Below are 17566 nucleotides of genomic sequence, written 5' to 3' on the forward strand. Positions count from 1 at the left end.
AATGCAGTGGGCTATGTGTTACATGAGCAACAAATAGCAACGATATTTAATAAAAGTTTAAAATAATTTATCATTTATGTGTTTTATTAGTTTGATAAGGTTTGGGTGTTTAGTCATAAGTGGCGGTTTGACCATTGGGACATCATTTTTTGCGCTTTTATTCTATGGTTTTTGTTATAACAAAAACGGTAAACCTACCTGTCATGTGGAAGGGAAGAAAGGAACTAACTATCAGTAATAGTAATTATATAAACAACGAATCGATCCAATTGAATCGGTTTTTGTCAGAGTTTGCTTATAATTTTATGCGGCATTGTGGCATCTACTGGTTCTATATTATGGTGCAACTAATTTGGCTCAAACCAGGGAGGACGCATCGGGATCATTTTCAGAATTTTATTCTACATCATTTAAAGTAAGAACATAACCTAATTGGTACTGCGTCGTCCGGATTTCTTCTATGTGATCTATGGAATAGAGAGTTTAACCTAAATATTTTTCTTGATCAGAGCATATGACTTTCAAAGCATTCATTTCGGTAATATGATTGTTTCTATGTTCCAGAAAAGATGCTCTGGGCTTATGAGGGAAGATTATCAATTGTGTTTTGTCGCACTTGGTGGAATTTTTCATTTTACAGGTAATCACTAAACATGTTAAAGTTTTTTGTAGGTGAGGTGAGAACAAATAACTCGAAGATTTCAATCTGTTGTTAACAGACTTGTCGCGTCACAGAATAGAGATTTCTGACAACCAACGGGTAGAATGAGAAATCAGAGGTAATAATGTACAATCCACAATCGAACCATGAGAAACGCCCGCTCATACCGGTAGTGATTTTAAATTCTGATAACAAACATGGAGAGCACGATAAGCTGCATGAATCTAATTCATTTTGATGAATGAATATTAAACTGGATGTAGAATATTTTTTCTAATAAACCATTGTGCCAAATTCTCCTCAATGCTTTCCCTACAGGGTGCGTCATCGAGACATGACCAACTGGAATGTTCAATTACTTCGCCATTTTACAGCCGATTTTGGGAAACGAACAAAACTTATTCAGGATATACAATACCAGTTATTGATAATTCACTCAGAATACAATATTGATCCAAAGAACAACTTCATCAGACACACAAAAAAGCGTCCTTTTGATGGCCTTTTGTATTGTATTTGACATCATTTCGGTTGTTTTTTTTTTCCATAAATACGTTTATTTCATATGCAATATACATAAGTTTTTCTTCGCCGTGGCATCCACAATACATAGTACTTTAAACCTAATGTATTTCGGATATCATATTAGTATGTTGGTATTCATTAGTTAATCTAAACACTGTTTTTAGTGAGTTGTTATTATAAATTACATAAAATAAAATACATTCATTTTGTACATGATCTTATAACAATTTCAAGTTTGTTTGTATCAGTTCATCACTTTTATTGAATATAAGATAGCTGGCTATTGGTTGAACTCGTGAAAGAGAAAACAGTCTAACATAAAATAAAATTTAAATTGGAATTTCAATGGACATAATGAAATGATAAAGAAGTTTCATGTAAGGAAGGTCAAGACAACCATGAATGTCTCGAACGGGACATTGGATAGTCTACCTTGGGTACGCAAGGAATTTATTAGTTGAAATCTGTCATCACGATACTCCACGACATGATCAATATTCCGATAACCTTCGCCACAAGCACAATGATTAGTCTCGGAAAGTCGAATTCGAAGGAGATGTGCATCTAACGTGTAGTGATTGGACATGAGTCTGGACATCACACGAATGAAGACCCTAGTCCCCTTTGTCGATATTTTAGGAATAATTGAGTGCATCCACCGACCCAGATCATCTTTATCGAAAGAAGCTTGCCAGCTGGCAAGTGTTCTTTGGCGAGACGCGCTATAGAATTCGTTGAAAGCAATCGGTCTCTCATAAACTTCACCCTCAATTGCAGCACGTTTGGCTAAAATATCGTCTCTTTCATTGCCTTGAATGGAGCAATGAGCCGGGATCCAAACTATTGTGATTTGATAATTATTATTCAATATGTCGTTCATACACTGTTTTATTTTGTCCAAGAAAAACGGTTCATTTTTGCCAGCAGCGTTTGAGCGAATGGCTTCAATTGCACTCAGACTATCTGTGAAGAGAAAATAATGGTTTTGAGATAATGTGACGATTACACTCAAACTATAATGCGTTGCTGCTAACTCTGCTATATAACTAGATGCAGGTTATTGAAGCCTAAATGAAACCGAAACATTATTGATGAACATACAAAACCCAGTAGCCTCTTCAATTCGTAGTCCGTCCGTGTAAAATATTTTCTCAGAGTCAATATGCCTGAACTAACTTGTAAATATTTTTGGGATTTTCATCGAGCGTAGGTGTTCCGAGATTCCACGCACAAGGACATTTAGGAGGGTGTCACGGATAGGAATGTATCTTGAAGGGTTGATTTCCTGTGACATTTGGTTAAAATATACTGTCATGAATCTTGTTTGAGATTGAAGCTCAACTCCCAAAAACGATCTTTCAATGAAAGAACTCCCGCCAGAACTTCAAGACTCATTGTATGTGTCGAATGCATGCAGCCCAAAGCAATCCGCAAGCAACGATACTGAATTCGCTCAAGTTTGATAATATGAGAGTTTGCAGCGGAACGAAAGCAGACGCATCCATATTCCATCACTGAAAGTATCGTTGTCTGATACAATTCTATTATCTTCCGGATGAGCATCCCACCAAGATCCTGTTATTGTTCGAAGAAAATTTACTCTTTGTTGGTATTTTGTTATCAGATACCTAATGTGTCGTCCCTACGTGCATTTGGAATCAAACCACATCCCAAGGTATTTGAAAGTCAAAACCTGATGGATCATTCTTTCCGTCATATGAAGCTGAAGCTGTGCGGAATCATGCTTTCTTGAAAAGACGACCAGCTCTGTTTCCTCCGCAGAGAATTCCATACCCAGATGAACAGCCCAAGCGGACAAGTTATCTAAGGTATCTTGCAATGGTTTTTGCAGATCAATAGCTTTGGGTCCAGTAACTGAAACCACACCATCATCTGCCAATTGGCTTAGTGTACATGGGAATACTAGACAGCTGTCAATGTCAATGTCAATGGTGTTGTTATTGAAACAAAATTCTGTTAGTTGAAAAATAAATCGGTTTTATTTGTTTTAGACATTGCAAATAGTTGAATCGTTCACGTAAAAATTATAGAGGAGCGGACTGAGGCATGGGCCTTGCGGGAGACCTATTTAGCTAATTCTGAATGTTGCCAAATCGCCATGTGAAAAATACATGCATTTCTCTGACAAAAGGTTGTGCATGTTGATGGAGCTTGTCTGAAAGAACATCAATGGAAACTGAATCTAATGCTCCTTCAATGTCTAAAAATATAGATGCCATTTGTTGTTTTTGAGTGAAGGCAATTTGGATGTCAGACGAAAGTAATGCAAGGCAATCATTCGCCTTTATTTCTACGGAAGCCAAACTGAGTATCTGACATCAAACCGTTCGTCTCGACCCTAGTGTCGAGACGTCGAAGAATAATTTTTTCGAACAATTTTCTGATGCAGGACAACATTGCAATGGGTCTATATGAGTTGTGATTAGAAGCTAATAGTAATGTTGTGGCGACAATGGTTCACCGGCGTTTTTTTTACTCAATATTACGATATATTTTTAGGCACACTGCTTAAGCTCTAAGATGCCAAGGTTATTTTCTAATCTTAATTAAGGACTAACTTAAAACTAGAATAGTATCTTTAGAATATGTCATCTCAGATTCTCGAAAATCCAGCTTTCGATGAATTGAATATTGCACGAGTCTTCCAGATGGTGTTGGTAAATACCTATGCTGGCCGCATCCTTCGGTCCATGTGGGTCCGCTTCACCGGCTTTTGAATAGCGATAACTTTCACTTGCCTTCAGTCATGCACACTTAAATTTTTTAGCTGAGTCTCGGCAAAAAAATGCCGAGATTCGCACAGCCGAGTAATCAGCAATCATCTCGGCAAAAATAAAATAACTGAGCGTCTCGGCACCCTCAAGTTTGACAAACGTCAAATATTGCCGAAATCGCCAGCATAAGATTTACTGTTTGCTCAGTGAAACGTTCGCTGAATATTCGGCAATAAAATAAAACGAAAAAATGAAAAAAAAACAAATTACCGAATCATCAGTAATTAAAAATCTAGTCAATTAATTTTGTTTGTAATTTCTAAACATTATAAACACACCATTCAGGATCAAAAATTCATTTTATTAACACTTAAAGGAGGCTTACAAATTTTTTGCCAGTAGTGCTTAAAGCCTCTACCTTAAAACATGTAGCATAATAAAAAGCGGCGTTTCCGGATGCGGCCACCTTGAGTCGAGCTGGAAATATGAAAATAGAAATAAATATACAAAAATTTTCAATGTTTAATGATGCATATTGTTCAAAAAATAAACTTACTTTGATCTATTGAATTTGTCCATGCATTGGGTTATTTTTTCGCATATCCCCCAAAGTTTTGTCTCGAGGACTCTTTGAGCCCCGTGTTGGGTGTTTTTCCCTTATAATGTGATCTGATAAAGTCGCTTTTTATAAAGCGAAACATGTCACTATATTTATTCAATATTTTTACTTGCAAGTGGTTCCACGTTTCTTCGAAGATTATCCATTTTTTCACTCGAGAATTTCATCAGAAAATAATCGCGCAATGCGTAGCGAAAATGTAACGTGGCAATAAATGACAGCTGTCGTGCTGAATCTCGGCAACAGCTAGTGCATATTACGAAATCTCGGCAAACGTCTCTGCTGATGTCGGCATATCTGTTGTTTACTGATAAATTCAGCAAGCAATTATGCCAAATTTCGGCAAAGTGAAGCATCTTACCGAAATATCAGTGAATGCATTTAACGAAGTTCAGAAACATGCGTATTGATTACTGAGCAATCAGCAAATTTAGGTGTTGCTGATCAGTTTCGGCATTTTATTATGCCGAGCTCAAGAAATGGTTTTAAGTGTGTGTGGAACAATAAAACAATAAACGTCTTTTTGCAAGGTCGGGCAGATTCTTCACCAAGTTGAATTTAATTCTGTTCAACCCAGGAGCGTTATCGTTACAAGAAATGAGTGCTATGGAAAATTCCATGATTGAAAAGGGGCTATCAATGGTACCATTGTTTGGAGAAGACTCCCTAATAATGTTATGTGTAGGAACATAATCTGGACAAACTTTCCTCGCAAAATCAAATATCCATCGGTTCGAGTATTCCTCACTCTCATTTCCTATGTTACGATTCCTTATTCATCAGACTGTATTCCAAAGAGTGCTCATTGAGCTTTCTCTTGACAAACCTTCGACAAAATGTCTCCAATAGCTACATTTTCGAAGTATGCTCTTGTACTTGGTTTCTAAAATTAAAAATTTTTCAAAATTCTTAGGAGTTCCTCCTCCTCGTTTTAAAAACGTCTTGAAAGCATTTTGTTTCAAGTGTTCAGCATCTGAGCACTCTTTGTCCCACCAAGGGTTTGGAGGTCTTCTGTTAGACGATGGACCAAGAAATCGTTTAGTTTGTGCTTGTTCTGCGGCCTCCAGAATCGAACAAACGAGGAAGTCATATTCTTCAAGTGGGGGAAGCTCTTCCACTTGAGTTCAAGGTACTTGAGATACTCCTTTGGTATTTAATCTAGTCAACATTTTTTGTCAAATCATATAATATTAACTGAATTAGCAATGTTTTTGTTACTGCTAATTGTGATGATGATTGGTAAATGATCGCTACCGTGTAAATCAGGAAATACTTTCCAAGTGCAATCTAGTCGAATTGAAGTTGAGCAAAGAGATAAATCTAATGTACTTGGACGTGCAGAAGGTCTTGGGATCCGTGTCATGCTACCCATATTTAATACCGTCATACTAGAATTGTTGCAAATATGACCATTTCGGTTGTAATAGCAAAAATTTTTGCTGTTCTTCAATAGGTTTGCTGGCATACACCTTGCTCTTCGAGTAGCCCTAATTTTCTTGGCGGAAGACGTCGTATGTTTCCCATATTTTTTTTTTACGAAAAGCACGCACAGTTAAATAAAATTTCAGCCTGCTTTTGAGTGTCTATAACCAGTGTCTATTTAATCCGAAATGTTGGGCAATATTTGCTTTACCTTAGCGTTCTTTTAGTGGTTCCTGAGATCCGTTTTTGCTTCGCTCCAAGCCTTCCTTTCTATTGTCAAACGTGTATCAAATGATTTTAGAGCTTTATGGACCGTGCTTGCAGGAAAAGCAAGCATTTTTGCAAGGTTAACGTACTGACAGATCCGGTTTCCATTGCGACCGCACACAATTGCTTTTCGCTCCTTCTCTTTTTTCGACGCCATCATCGATCTAAAAGCTTGTAGTAGCACCAAAAATTTATGTTACACAATGAACAGACATATGTTCATCAGTCTGCGAAATATTTTGTATATTGATGAAGTATTTCCATAGATATAGAGTGTCCATAAGTTTTCATGTGTAACATTTTATTCGAAACATATAACAAATAATTGAACCGAGAAGCCTTATATTCCAAAGTGAAGAACTAGGCTACAGATAATTGGTACGTTTCTATATGTGCATTTTCAGCCGAGTGCAAATTATAGTCGGAGCCTGTAGAACTAATTCATATTCGAAATAAAATGATAACAAATGGATTTTTTTCTTATTTGATATGTCAGGTTTTCATGAATTGCATCGTATGTGGAATTAGAACACTTGCAAAATGAGTGTATTAAATAAATGAATTCTGTGTGAGAAGTGTTCGTCTCTGACGAATGTGCTTCTGGAATCAAATTCAACTACAACATATATCTCTTACGAAATCAATCAAAACTAATTTAACACCCCCATCAGCTCTTCTCTGCCAAATTTAATTTTATGTTATAATGAATAGAACACTCATGGGAATATTTGTCACGTTATATTGTAGTATCGCTCAAGAAAGTAGATAAATTACCGTCGATTGTCTTGGAAAAAGCTTTCGATCTTCATGTTATTTATTAATTTATATTGAAACTGTTCAAAAAAATAAACATGAGTCATGAAAAAGCAACTGATGCACTTTTAGATCGAAGAAGTACTCATTTTTTTCCTGCACCCAATGTTTTCTACTTGTTATCATGACGAATCGATCGAAGCACCAACAAACCACTTGTTCAAAGGAAGAACGTGCGTTTTGTCTCACTTTACTGGTTCTGTATTTCACAGCAATAAACCACGAAACGAAACAAAACTCTCATGTTTATATCTTTCTTCTTTTCTAGATATCTTCACATGCTGTTCAGATGTTTACGGCTCGTGTAAAACGGCGTGCGAAAGCGTGAGTATAGGACGGGAGTGTTCTTTTCTTTTTATTTGTGCAACATCGATCGTCACGTTGTCAGTTATTTACGATCACAAAGTGTTGAACCGATTCGGAGGTGATGTTAAATTGGTGTGTAATGGAAAGTTGTTGAGAAGCTAAATGTCATTGAATATTTCGTGTCAATAAATTCGGACTATCTTTTATCAATACCGAATAACGAACAAATTGAAGATGATGGATGAAATAAAATAAGAGATAAACATAAAACTGAAATTAGTAATTTTATATCTATGGGTAACGAGAATTTCTCAATCACAACGGTGATCTTGCATAACATCCAGATTTATAGAGCAAAGAACGTATTTATATTACTGGTAAGCTAATGGATTATCATCCGTTGAATATGTTCATAGTGAAATAATAATGAATAGTGGAAATACAACAATAAATTGAAGCTCATGAATTCGACCGAAGTAACATCCAATCCTTGGATCGGACATGCCTCGCAGTTCTTGGAATCCACCGATTGTGATTGATGACTTTCTTCAAACGCTGATAATAATTAATGACTTCTACTTTCTGCCGGCGGACCGACGACTCAATCACCGACCCGTTTCCGCTCGATTGTCTTTTGCATACAAACATGTTTCACACGAACGCTATCGGACGTTGTTGCTGCGTTGAATACCGCCGTTAAATCATGTAATCCAACGTGTGACGAATTTAAAAAAAAACATCAACGGATGATGCGTTTTTTTCCATCTTTCCATATTTCATGACTTATTCTGCTGTCGTTGTTTCTCTTTTGCTGGTTTTGTTTTCATACATTTGAAACTCTTTCAGTATGGCAGGGTGCTAGGATACAGAATAATATCGCGGCGGTATTAGTCATAATTTATTTCGTTTCTGTCAGGTGATGTGACTTGATGTTTTATACGTTTGTAGCTGGTACAGACCAACAACCTTACCAAGCTGTGCCCTGCACCCAAAATCAAAACCACAATGATGAACGTGGGGTTTTATCGCAATTAATTTCATCGTGTTCCACTTGAGTCAAAGGATCTTTTACGATGTATACATTCAGTTGCATGCTACTTAGACTATCTAAGCGGATGTATCACATTATGCATACTAGATAGGGCCATATTCATCATGTCATGCGCCGTTCTAACTATTCGGCACTGTTCGTGCGAAATGAGAACTGATTTCAGCTTTCCTAAAAGTGCCACACTAAGAAATTCAGTTTTATATTGTTTTTGATCTGAATAACGGACACAGTTACCGAGTCGGCAATTTGGTTCGGGATTGTTTGAATGACATTTTACCCTTCTCATTTAGAAATGTTATGCAATCACTCTGAAAACCGCTTTTTAACTTTTTTGACCATTCGCCTCAATTTGTCGAGTCGAGAGCTATGTCAGTGAGTGGATGTGTTAAAAATGGTACTAACTTTTCTCGGATATGGCTGAACCGATTTTTACAACTTAAAGCTCAAATGAAAGCTATTATGATCCCATACTGAATTTCTGAATTTCATTAGGATCCGACTTCCGATTCCAGAATCACATGGTGCTTCCGGTTTCCTGTTCCGGAAGCATTAGAAATAGTAAGTATGTATGTATGTATGTATGTGTGAATCCACCATCAGTTCAAGGCATTACCAGTGTATGCGGGTAGACTTACAGTAGATCCGAATTTGATTATCAGATAGCTTTCATATAACTGCTGTTAAGAAAGCCAAAATGGGTTTTGAGGACCCGGCGCCTTCCAGCAAGAACATCCAGCCATATAATAAAGAATTTCGCTATACCAGCTTAAACCCGCCTGATGGTTTGTTTGTTAAAAGGGTGCGCCTTACTCATTTCAGACCTTCAGGGAGAAACACAAAGCTTCCCCCGCGTGACTCAGGTTGGCAATCAACTCCATCATCCAGTCATTCACTTGTAAGACTAAGATACCCTGATGCACTCCCTGCCTCTCCCCTTTGTCGATATACTTGAGCATAATACAATATAATATAATATAATATAATATAATATAATATAATATAATATAATATAATATAACATAATATAATATAATATAATATAATATAATATAATATGATATAATGCAATGCAGTACACTGAAATCTTTTTTTATGCGGTTTTTTTTTATGCGGGTTTTTTTTATGCGACTTTTTTATGCGTTTTTTATGCGAATTTTCAGAGTTATGCGGTTTTCCTTCTGCGGTTTTTTTATGCGAAGTTTCAGAGCTATGCGATTTTTTTATTTGAAGTTTCAGAGTTATGCGGTTTTTTTATGCGGTACATAAACTCGCATAAAAAAGACTTCAGTGTATAATACCATACAACATAATATAACATAACAGAAGATAATATATGAAATAATATGCTATGATACAATGTATAACAGTTGATGTCGCAGTTTAAGTTATTTAAGTTATGCTCTTCTTTCGTCGCAGTACTGCAGGAAATATAATATTTCATTTTAAATAATAATTATAATAATTATAATAATAGTAATAATAATAAAAATAATAATATTAATAATAATAACTATAATAATGATTATAATAATAATAACAAAAATATATGATACAATGTAATATAATTCAATTCAATATATAACCAATAATGCAACAAACAACAGAACCACATGTTGCAATATACTATGATAAATATTGCACTTTAGGATGTGCTTCAAACTACAAGCCTTTTCGCACCCTCTCATTCTGCTACAAACGCAGAAGGCGATAGCACCCAGTCGACGCCGTTCTATTGACCAAATGTCATCATAGACGCTCGGGGAGGCATGAGATAGGAACTTGTGAGGACTTAGATATTTGACGACCTGTTCCGGAAGCATTAGAAATAGTGCTAATAAACTCCAAAATGATGATTCTAGTGTGAATTCTGCACCAAACAATGCACTTTTTTTGTTCGCGATCTGATGATGATCAAAAATTCAAAACAAATATCTTACAGTTTCATATGGAATATCTAAATTTTGACCTGATCCGACTTATCTTTCTCTAATTATAAGTTTAAATTTTAATCTTTTTGAATAAGAGTGACGATATACCGGTCCCCGGAATCCGGTTCCGATAGTATCGAAAATAGTGTTCAATAAAAAGGTTATATCATATCTTGACGTTTCGTGCATTTCTGAGACGAGTCAAGACGCACAGCTTGAAAAGTTTGTATAAAGTAACCGCACGTCCATATAAAGTTACATAAAAACTGCTTGTGAATGTACGACTTGAAACTATTCCATCATTTGCAACAGAAAGAAGTCATCCTTGTAAAATCCAGTCATTTCACAAGTTAGGTTTTTTATAAATTGCTCACATCATATGAGCTTGACCTTGAGTGACATTTTCTGCCCAGTTAACTCGATTGTAATTTGATTCAGATTTCAATGATTTCCTAATGAATTCCGAATCAGATGAAATAACCTCCGCACTCAGTCGGTGTTGAACAGTCGTTCGCACCGCACGCGTATAGCTCTTGGCTCCTGGAATTTTTTTCTGGCTACCTAGAGTTTCATTGATTCAAGGCTTCAGTCTTTTTCAAGGCTACCTGAATCACTAACTAAGTGACTAAGTGATACAAAGAGTGATATTAGAGTGACTAAGAAATTAATCAGCCTTTTTTAAGGCTAGCTAGGAGTCTAATCGAAGACTAATTTAGCCTAGTAAATTTAATTTAAAATTTCATTAATTTCAAAAATGCCTGCGTCCAACCGGAAAGGCAACAAGCCTAAGGCTAAAAATAATTCAATACGGAATAAATCACAATCCGTTATGCAACATTTTTCTAATAACATTCACGATCTTATAGAATCTGAATGTAAAAATAAAAGACAACGGACGGATTTCCCTTCCGTTGATCCTATGCCGTCTAACAATATTTACGAGATTCTTCCTGAATCCGATTGTAGCGACATAGAAGAAAATTCTTCAAAAATTCCCAAAATGGACGCTTGTCGTTCTGGGAAGAAACAACAGTCTATGCCACCAGTGACGGTGATGATTTCCGACTTCAAAGCATTCCGTACTGAGCTTTCTACTTTTCTCCCGGAAGTAAAAGTCTCATTTCAAATCGGACGAAGAGGAGAATGTCGAGTCTTGGTGGATGGATTGGATGATTACGAACGTCTTATTCGATATTTGTCCGAGAAACTTCATAAATTTTATTCATATGATATAAAATCAGACAGACCCTTCAAGGCTGTCTTGAAAGGATTATCAAATGATCAAAGTATTGATGAAATTAAAAATGAACTAAAAGAATTGCTTGGTTTTGCCCCTTTCCAAGTAATTCTTATGAAAAAAAGAGCGAATGGTACTTCTAAACCACGCTCTGGTATTTCCCATGAACTTTACCTAATACACTTCAATCGAAGTGATGTAAACAATTTGAAAACTTTAGAAAAAGTACGTTTCATTTCCCACATTAAAATTCATTGGGAACATTATAAACGGCATAATCGTATTGCAAACTTAACGCAATGTCGTCGTTGCCAAGGCTTCGGTCATGGAACCAAAAATTGTCATATGAATATACGGTGTTTGAATTGTGGTAAATCGCATTCGAAAGACGTTTGTCCAATGAATGAAACCACTGATAAATTTTCATGTTCAAATTGCAATGGAAATCATAAATCCAATTATTTGAAATGTCCTGTCAGGGAAAAAATTTTAAACGCTCGTTCGCTTCGACAACAAGTCAAATCAACGACCTTAAATTTACAGAACATACCTGAAAATCAAAAAACCGTTACAAATGCCACGCCTAATTCTTCTAAGGCACTGATTTCTTCGAAACAAAAAACAGGTACGCCTGCCAATTCGTCTTCTAACGAAAACAATTTATTGACAGGTAGATCGACCTCGTCATCATCTTCTTCTAATGTCAGTTATGCTGGTATATTAGGTAGAAATCTATCACCTATTTCTTCTATTGTAAATAATCAAAACACAGGACCGCCTTGCAGTTCTTCTTCTAACGAAAACAATTTATTAATAGGTAGACCGGCCAAATCATCTTCTTCTAATGGCAGTCTACCTACAAATATTCCTTCAATGCCATTCGCTTCTTTAAATGAAGTCGATTTAGGCGATATAACTGAAAATAAAATGATCTACCTACAAGATCAACTTTTTCAAATGATCATCCAAATGAATTCGACTTCATCACTTTTTGAAACATTTCAAATCGGATGGAAATTTGCAAATAATATTATAATGAATTTAAAATTTAACAGTGATGTTAAATAATTATTTGAATATTTTAAATTGGAATGCTCGATCTTTGAAATCGAGTGAAGATGAATTTTATAATTTTCTCAAAGTTCACAAAATTCATATTGCCATTGTGACAGAAACTTTTCTTAAACCAAATGTAAAATTGAAAAGTAATCCACATTATGTGGTTCATCGATTTGACAGGTTTACTGGAATGGGTGGTGGAGTTGCCATTTTTGTCCAACGGCAAATTAAACATCGAATTTTACCTTCTTTCAATACTAAAGTTATTGAAAGCTTGGGAATCGAAGTTGAAACCATTCATGAAATTTATTTCATCGCTGGAGCATATTTGCCATTCCAATGCACCGGCGAACAATTAAATTTCTTTAAAGGCGATTTGCAAAAACTTACAAGATATCGATCGAAATTTTTCGTAATAGGGGACTTAAATGCTAAGCATGTCCAGTGGAATTGTAGGCAAAATAACAGTAATGGTAAAATACTTCATAATCAACTCTCAGCTGGTTACTTCACAGTTCTTCATCCCAGTAATGCTACTTGTTTCTCTTCCGTGAAAAACCCGTCTACAATTGATCTGGTTCTAACAGATCAGAGTCACATTTGTAGTGAACCGATTACACATGCTGACTTTGACTCAGATCATCTTCCAGTAACATTCAGACATTCCAACGAAGCTATAATTAATCCAATTAGTTCTATTTTCAACTATCATAGAGCTAATTGGTTGGATTACAGATCTCACATTGAAAATCATGTGGATCATGAAACTATTTTAGAAAATTCTGCGGACATCGACACAGCAATTGATAATTTGAATCATTATATTATCGAAGCTAGAAATCTTTCAGTTCCCAAAGCTCAAACTAAATTAAATTCTCCTATCATCGATGAGAATCTTCAACTGCTCATTCGGTTGAAGAATGTTCGTCGACGACAATATCAACGTTCTCGTTATCCTGCTATGAAAAACATAGTTAAGGATTTACAAAAAGAAATTAAACATAGATTTACTCTTTTGCGAAATGAAAATTTCGCTAAAGAAGTTGAACAAATTAAACCATATTCTAAACCTTTCTGGAAACTTTCTAAGGTTCTTAAGAAACCCCAGAAACCAATTCCTGCTCTCAAGGAAGGAAATCAAATACTTCTTACAAATGGCGAAAAAGCTCAAAAACTTGCTCAGCAGTTCGAGAGTGTTCACAATTTTAATTTAAACGTTGTGAGTCCCATTGAAAATGAAGTCTCACTGAAATATGATCATATTTCAACCCAAGTGTTATCACACGATGACATTATTGAGACGAATTTTGATGAAATTAAATCAATTATTAGGAAACTCAAAAACATGAAGGCTCCTGGTAATGATGGAATTTTTAATATTCTTATTAAAAATCTTCCCGATGTTGCCTTGAGACTCCTGGTTAAAATTTTCAACAAGTGTTTTTCATTAGCTTACTTCCCAAAAAGATGGAAAAACGCTAAAGTAATTCCTATCCTAAAACCTGATAAAAACCCAGCAGAAACATCAAGTTATCGCCCAATTAGCTTACTTTCTTCTATCAGTAAACTTTTTGAAAAAATTATCTTGTTAAGAATGATGACTCATATAAATGAGAATTCAATTTTTTTACCAGAGCAGTTTGGATTTCGTCATGAACATTCAACTACTCATCAACTTGTCAGAGTAACGAACATGATAAAATCAAATAAATCTTCTGGGTTATCCACTGGAGTTGCTCTTCTAGACATAGAAAAAGCATTCGACAGTGTTTGGCACAAAGGTTTAATAGCAAAAATGTCTGATTTCCAGTTTCCTATTTATTTGATCAAAATGATTCAAAATTATTTAACTGATCGTACTCTTCAGGTTAGCTATCAGAATTGTAAATCTGAATTGCTACCCGTACGAGCCGGTGTTCCGCAGGGTTCGAGTGTAGCTCCAATCTTGTATAATATTTTCACTTCTGATCTTCCAAATCTACCCGTTGGTTGTCAGAAATCGCTATTCTGTGACGACACAAGTCTGTTAGCCACAGGTAGAAATCTAAGAGTGATCTGCAGTCGCCTACAAAGAAGTTTAAATATTTTCAGTGATTATCTGTCAAAATGGAAAATTAAACCAAATGCAGCAAAAACGCAATTAATTATCTTTCCTCACAAGCCAAGAGCTTCGTTTCTTAAACCAAACAATAATCACATTCTCAAATTGAATGGCTTGGAATTGACATGGTCTGATCAAGCTAAATACTTAGGTTTAACGTATGACAAAAAACTCACTTTCAAGGATCACATTGAAGGAATCCAGGCAAAGTGTAATAAATATATTAAATGTTTATATCCTCTTATAAACAGAAATTCTAAGCTCTGTCTAAAAAACAAATTGTTAATTTATAAACAAATTTTCAGACCAGCCATGCTTTATGCGGTACCAATTTGGTCAAGCTGTTGTTCCACCAGAAAGAAAACGCTTCAAAGGATTCAGAATAAAATTCTGAAAATGATTCTGAAGCGTCCTCCCTGGTTTAGACTCACAAATATAGAACCATTAGATGTAATGTCACATAATATTATAAGCAAATTCCGACAAAAATCGATGCAATCTTCAATTGAATCGATTCGCTCTCTATATTAGTTAGTAAGTTAGTATATAAGTTCCTTTTCCCCATTACACAATACAAGTAGGTTTAGAATTTTCCCTACACAAAAATCTCAGAATTGCGGAAGCAAATGATGTCTTCATGGTAATAACCAAATCATATATATATATATATATATATATATATATATATATATATATATATATATATATATATATATATATATATATATATATATATATATATATATATATATATATATATATATATATATATATATATATATATATATATATATATATATATATATATATATATAACAGGGCTGAAAAGTCACCACTTGTGGCTGAACACCCAATTTAAATCTTAATAATTTAATTTTAACTCATATACCAATAAATAGTTATTTAAAAAAAAAAAAAAAAAACCTCCGCACTCCACAAGTGTCATGGGAGAAGGTAATTTATTAGAATAAATTTCAGTAAGTGTAGTATCCGTACCCGATTTAGTTTGTTCCGGTTTCAGGATGCTCGGATGCACCACAAAACTAATGGACTTCCCGAGTGAACGTTTCAAGAATATTCGATACTTAGATGAAATAAATCTGAAAGAACTGTTTGTTGAATGAAAATAGTAAAACAGAACAACTAGACACGAAACGTTAAAAAAATCTGATAGAAAGAAAGTTGTCGTTTTTTAGGACACGGAAGCAGGAAGATCGGTAGAGTTTTTTTCCCACCGGATCCAAGCTGGTTCTATCCGACCGAGCACGATTACATTAAAAATGAAATGATTCTAAGGTTTCCATAATAAATACAAAAATAAAGATGATGATGGATGCACTAAAATTGGACAAAATATACATTTATTCTACTTTAACCTCTTAGATTTGTTGCGAATGATAAAATTGACAATTTGATTTTATTTTGTTTTGATGCCTTTCACAGTTTTTTACAGTGTAAAGTTTTGGAAAAATATCCCTTAAATGGAAGTTAATTATGATGATTTCAAAGTTACTTAAAAGATCAATTTTGGATACGAACAACCTGAAGATACAAAGCTGGATAAATGAAACGATTTCATATCATATTGATGATTTTCAAGAATGAGAACTTACAAACTGAATAATTCTAAAAACAGCGATTCAAGAGAAGATTTTATATATTTTGATCGAAAAATATTGAATCAGTAACCCTGAATCAATAAACTCAGTAATAGTGTAATTCGTTTGAGAATCAATAAACTCAGTAATAGTGTAATTCGTTTGATCCTTCGTTAAAAAGCGTCGATAATCTTCGAAAAGTATCTGATAATACTACGGCAGCAATACAAGGAAGAAAAAATGTGTCACAGTCCGCACAACATATTTTGTTACTTTCATTGATTTTCACTTTTGCATATTAGAAACCAATGCATACGAAACGCATGTAGTAATAAGACCCTTGTTGTTTTGATGTGAATGATAATTGAATAAATCCCTCATGTAATACATGTAAAATCGCAGATCAACTCATCTTGAGTTTATCTTTAATACTATATGATATTATAACTAATAATTCTATATATGTGTGACTGTGCAAAACATTTGTGCTGATAATTCTAAATTGGCCAGCTAGTTCATTTTAGTATCGTTGCTTATTTAGACACTATTTTAGTATTGAAATGGCAAAATAATGCGTCAATTTTTGTATAATAGCTTGTTTGCTATTATTCCGCAATTTGGAGATAATATAATTTATGTAGGTATAAGACCAAAGTATTTAATAAATTGTTAGAAAATTTTGATAAATTTAGAAAAGTTTCAGAAATGTTTAGTGAATTTAGTGGAAATGTTAAAAAAATTGAATTTTGAGTGATATTAAAATCTTGGTTTATAAAACGTAAAAACTTAATAAAGTATATTGGAGAAGCCAAATGAGAAACTCAAAGAAATGATTATTTTTGCCTTTCTCTATAGAAAGGTATTAGAATTGCTGGACAACCGATTTTCGAGCGGAGCCTCGGAGACCCATAATGTTATATACCATTCGACTCAGTTCGACTAGATCGAAAAATGTCTGTGTGTGTGCACTTTTCAAAAATATTTTTTCCTCTCAATTTTTTCAGAGATGGCTGAACCGATTTTAACAAACTTAGGCTCGTTTGAAAGCTGCCAAGCCATTGATCAAGTTCGAAGATCAAATGACTGCGACTTCTGGTAACTTCCAAAGATGTAATGGTATAAGTGACGTAACCGACAAAACGTGTGGTTTTTTTACCGCGCATGTTTCTCGGAGATGGCTTAACCGATTTTAACAAGTCTAGACCCGTTTTAAAGCTATTGTTAGTCCATTGATCAAGTTCGAA

General features: G+C 34.7%; 1 protein-coding gene across 3 annotated transcripts in view; it reads left to right on the forward strand.

Annotated features, from left to right (window-relative positions):
- The window catches only part of LOC131433643 (reversion-inducing cysteine-rich protein with Kazal motifs), a 62514-nt gene that overhangs the window by 30265 nt on the left and 14683 nt on the right, over window positions 1-17566 (forward strand). For all 3 annotated transcript variants that reach the window (XM_058600132.1, XM_058600130.1, XM_058600131.1), the window contains exon 3: window positions 7311-7366. In XM_058600132.1, the coding sequence (XP_058456115.1) occupies window positions 7311-7366 (56 nt within the window). The remainder of the gene's footprint in view (window positions 1-7310; window positions 7367-17566) is intronic.

The sequence above is a fragment of the Malaya genurostris genome, chromosome 3, assembly GCF_030247185.1.
Source record: "Malaya genurostris strain Urasoe2022 chromosome 3, Malgen_1.1, whole genome shotgun sequence".
NCBI classification, from domain to species: domain Eukaryota; kingdom Metazoa; phylum Arthropoda; class Insecta; order Diptera; family Culicidae; genus Malaya; species Malaya genurostris.